This window comes from Perca flavescens, chromosome 10 (assembly GCF_004354835.1).
Source record: "Perca flavescens isolate YP-PL-M2 chromosome 10, PFLA_1.0, whole genome shotgun sequence".
Taxonomy (NCBI): Eukaryota; Metazoa; Chordata; class Actinopteri; order Perciformes; family Percidae; genus Perca; species Perca flavescens.
In genome coordinates this window covers 1986278-1991277 of record NC_041340.1, presented here as the reverse complement: position 1 = coordinate 1991277, position 5000 = coordinate 1986278, and the positions used below count along the sequence as shown (strand labels likewise).

The 5000-nt window shown below is 45.9% G+C and overlaps 2 protein-coding genes across 2 annotated transcripts in view; one reads left to right on the top strand and one right to left on the bottom strand.

Annotated features, from left to right (window-relative positions):
* tmed9 (transmembrane p24 trafficking protein 9) overlaps nucleotides 1-4762 on the bottom strand; it is a 9140-nt gene extending 4378 nt beyond the window's left edge. The window contains exons 1-2 of the mRNA XM_028589742.1: nucleotides 4594-4762; nucleotides 1139-1239 (exon numbers count right to left, since the gene is read on the bottom strand). Of these exons, the coding sequence (XP_028445543.1) occupies nucleotides 1139-1239; nucleotides 4594-4741 (249 nt within the window). The 5' untranslated portion in view covers nucleotides 4742-4762. The remainder of the gene's footprint in view (nucleotides 1-1138; nucleotides 1240-4593) is intronic.
* A 170-nt stretch (nucleotides 4763-4932) lies between these two features.
* Nucleotides 4933-5000, top strand: part of tmem216 (transmembrane protein 216) — a 5746-nt gene continuing 5678 nt past the window's right edge. Inside the window, exon 1 of the mRNA XM_028589978.1 lies at nucleotides 4933-5000. This exon is cut by the window's right edge and continues 100 nt beyond it. The gene's annotated coding sequence lies outside the window, so the exon portion shown is untranslated.

The window sequence follows — 5000 nt, the reverse complement described above, 5'->3', positions numbered from 1 at the left end:
GTTTTTTGATAATTAAACCATGTAAACCTATTCTGGTACAACCTTAAAATACAATTATGAACCTGAAAATGAGCATAATATGGGTGCTTTAAATAAAAGCATGTTAATAAACTCTGTACATGTCTGGCCCTCGGTGTGATTGTCTGTTTCCAGTGTGGCCCGTAGTGAAGTTGAGTTTGAACCCCCGCATGCTGTAGACAATAGTAGGGCTGGGCGATATGGACCAAAAGTCATATCCCGATATATTTTGGCTGAATATCGATATACGATATCCCGATATTTTTTCCGCAAAGTGAGAGCAAATGTTCAGTCAAAGCCAAATATGACATGTCACAAATAGTTTCATAGAAACCGGCTATTTCAGTGAACAGTTGCAAAATCAAATGAATAAATAATAAACAGGTTTCTTCACCTGGTTCATGATTAAATGCTCAGCTGTTCAAATAACAATAAAATGTAAACATAAATACTGTATAACAACAGGAGTACCTTTTTTGAAATCCAAGCTCCATGGGGTTTGTTTTAGTTTTTTCCAACGTTTTAAATTGTTAAATTTTTCTTCTACACATTTTCAGCGCTTATTTCTACGTCCCATATTTTCTGATATAGGGCTGGGCGATATAGAGAAAATCAGATATCACGATATTCTTGACCAAATACCTCGATATCGATATTGCGGCGATATATTCTAGAGTTGACAGCTGGTGCTCTCGCAAAATATCTTCACACTTTTAGATACATTTTAGATAAATAATAATTAATAATAGAACAGCTAGAACATTCTGGTAAATTCAGAAAAGTCCATCACTTCACTGTAATGCAGCCTTTAAAACCAGGAAAAGACACTTATGTCATATCACGATATTACGATATCCAAAATCTAAGACGATATCTAGTCTCATATCTCATATCGATATATCGCCCAGCCCTAGACTATACCAGGATTATTGCCCAACAGAATATTTTAATGTTCCCTCTTTTAAGACCCGGCTAGCAGAGCTATCCAACTCGTTCCATGGGGAGAAAGTACGACACAACGTCTCTCTCAACTCTTCATATACTCTGTTAGAAGATGGTTCTTTTGATTTAGCTGCTTATTTGGTATCCTGTGGCTGTCTTCATGTTGAACTCTGTTCACCTTGTCATCCGGATCTTTGACTTCCACGAACATGCCGAGACCCTGAGTGGCCGGCAGGTACTCTTCTCTCTGTTTATCGTACAGCTGAGTCCGATAGTTACCTGCAGAGAGAGGGGGAGGAGAGAGAGAGAGAGAGAGAGGGGTGGAAGGAGGGAGAGAGAGACAGACACAGAATAATAATATTTTTTACTTTACATAAATAAAGCCATCTGCACCACATATTGATGAACTAAAGGCTCAAATTGTTGCGGAAAAATCGATCTTTGCAGATCTACAGTTCTTGAAACTACACGTTTAGTTTGGGGTCTGTTCTGTGCTTCTCTCTTTGTTTCTGTCAGACACTGCGTGCACACACACACACACTCTGCAGACACACACACACACACACACACACACACACTCTGCAGACACACACACACACACACACACACACACACACACACTCTGCAGACACACACACACACACACACACACTCTGCAGACACACACACACACTCTGCAGACACACACACACACACACACACACACACTCTCTGCAGACACACACACACACACACACACACACTGCTGCACACACACACACACACACACTCTGCAGACACACACACACACACTGCAGACACACACACACACACACACACACACACACTCTGCACACACACACACACACACACACACTCTGCAGACACACACACACACACACACTCTGCAGACACACACACACACACACACACACACACACACTCTGCAGACACACACACACACTCTGCAGACACACACACACACTCTGCAGACACACACACACACTCTGCAGACACACACACACACACTCTGCAGACACACACACACACTCTGCAGACACACACACTCTGCAGACACACACACACAAACACACACACACACACACTCTGCAGACCCACACACACACACACTCTGCAGACACACACACACACACTCTGCAGACACACACACTGCAGACACACACACTCTGCAGACACACACACACACTCTGCAGACACACACACTGCTGACACACACACACACACACACACACTCTGCAGACACACACGCACACTCTGCAGACACACACACACACTCTGCAGACACACACACACACACACACTGCAGCACACACACACACACACACTCTCTGCAGACACACACACACTCTCTGCAGACACACACACACACACACACACACACTCGGCAGACCCACACCCACACTCTGCAAACAGACACCGACACACACACACACACTCTGCAGACACACACACACACACACACACACTCTGCAGACACACACACACACACACACACACTCTGCAGACACACACACACACACACACACACACACTCTGCAGACACACACACACACTCTGCAGACACACACACACACTCTGCAGACACACACACACACTCTGCAGACACACACACACACTCTGCAGACACACACACACTCTGCAGACACACACACTCTGCAGACACACACACACAAACACACACACACACACTCTGCAGACCCACACACACACACACACACTGCAGACAGACACACACACACACACTCTGCAGACACACACACTGCAGACACACACACTCTGCAGACACACACACACACTCTGCAGACACACACACTGCTGACACACACACACACACACACACTCTGCAGACACACACGCACACTCTGCAGACACACACACACACTCTGCAGACACACACACACACACACTCTGCAGACACACACACACACACACTCTCTGCAGACACACACACACTCTCTGCACACACACACACACACACACACACACACTCGGCAGACCCACACCCACACTCTGCAAACAGACACCGACACACACACACACTCTGCAGACACACACACACACACACTCTGCAGACACACACACACACATACACAGTCTGCAACACACACGCACACTCTGCAGACCCACACACACACTCTGAAAACAGACACACAGACACACACACACACACACACTGCAGACAGACACACACATACACTCTGCAGACATAAGCACACACAAACACACTCTGCAGACACACACACACACACACAAACACACTCTGCAGACACACACACACACACACACACAAACACACTCTGCAGACACACACACACACACACACACACACACACAAACACACTCTGCAGACACACACACACACAAACACACTCTGCAGACACACACACACAAACACACTCTGCAGACACACACACACACACACACACACACACACACACACACACACACAAACACACTCTGCAGACACCTCCGCTAACGTTTAGAAAAGCACAAAGCGAGATACTGAAGTCACTTCCTGTCAGTGCCCCCCCCTCTCTGACTCAAACACATCAACAGGTGACCTGTACTTAAGTACACACTTTATGGGAGTATTTTCATGTTATTCTTGTACTTAGAGGTATAAGTATGTATCTGTATGTAAGTATGTATCTCTGTATCTCAGAGGTAAATACTGTACTTTTTACTCCACTACTATTTGTCTGACAGCTTTTTAATCCCCTTCCTGTCCAATGAAAACCACGTAACTCCAGATGTGTTGAATATTAACTTTCAAGAGTAAATATAAGGAGGTACAGTGTGTGTGTGTGTGTGTGTGTGTGTGTGTGTGTGTGTGTGTGTGTGTGTGAGAGAGAGACAGGTGTGTGTGTGTTTGTCTTTGTGAGAGAGAGAGGTGTGTTTGTGTGTGTGTGTCTGTCTGTCTGTGAGAGAGTGTATGCGTGTGTTGGTGTGTGTGAGAGAGAGGTATGTGTGTGTTTGTGTGAGAGAGATGTGTGTGTGTCTGTGAGAGAGAGGTGTGTGTGTGTGTGTGTGTCTGTGTGTGAGAGACAGGTGTGTGTGTGTGTGTGAGACAGGTGTGTGTGTGTGTCTGTCTGTGTGAGAGACAGGTGTTTGTGTGTGTGTGTGTGTGTGTGTTTGTCTGTGTGTGTCTGTCTGTGTGAGAGGAAAGTGCAAGGTTGTGTCTGTTTGTGTGTTTGTCTCTATGTGTGTGTGTGTGTGTGTGTGTCTGTGTGAGACAGGTGTCTGTGTTTGTGTGTGTGTGAGACAGTGTGTGTGTGTGTGTGTGTGTGTGTGTGTGTGTGTGTGTGTGTGTGATACAGGTGTGTGTGTGTGTGTGTGATACAGGTGTGTGTGTGTGTGTGTGTGTCTGTGTGTGTGTCTCTGTGTGTGTGATACAGGTGTGTTTGTGTGTGTGTGTGTGTGTGTGTGTGTGTGTGTGTGTGTGTGTGTGTGTCTGTGTGTGTGATATATGTGTGTTTGTGTGTGTGTCTCTTTACTAAGCTGTCAATCAACACCTTCTAGGACACGAAAAGACAACTTGAGCTCAGTTAGCCGATTAGCTAACTAGCTCAACTTGTTAGCAGTTAGCATTAGCTGTGCTGACTTCCTCTCAACCGCTGCTCGACACTCACTCACCGATAATCATCGTCTCGTCCGGGATCTCCTCTATGAAACACTTCTTCTCGGTCTCTCCGATGTGAAAGTACAACGACGAGACGACGTCGTAGAAAACGTTCAGAAGTAAAACCAACAACACACACGACCGCATACTGACAGACACCATCTTCCTGCCGGGGTGAGAGAGAGTAAGCAACGACTCAATGCGCCTGCGCGGACACAGCAGTGCCACGTAAACCATCGGTCCAGTCGGGCCAATCAGCGCGCCGTATTAGGATGCTGGGTGTTGTAGTTCTTGACACTTTGGAGGCATATATTACATTATAAAGCCTGTAGGGGGCAGCAAATCCAAACTGTTACGTATTAGGATGCTGGGACTTGTAGTTCTTTACACTTTCAGGGCATATAATACATTATAAAGCCTG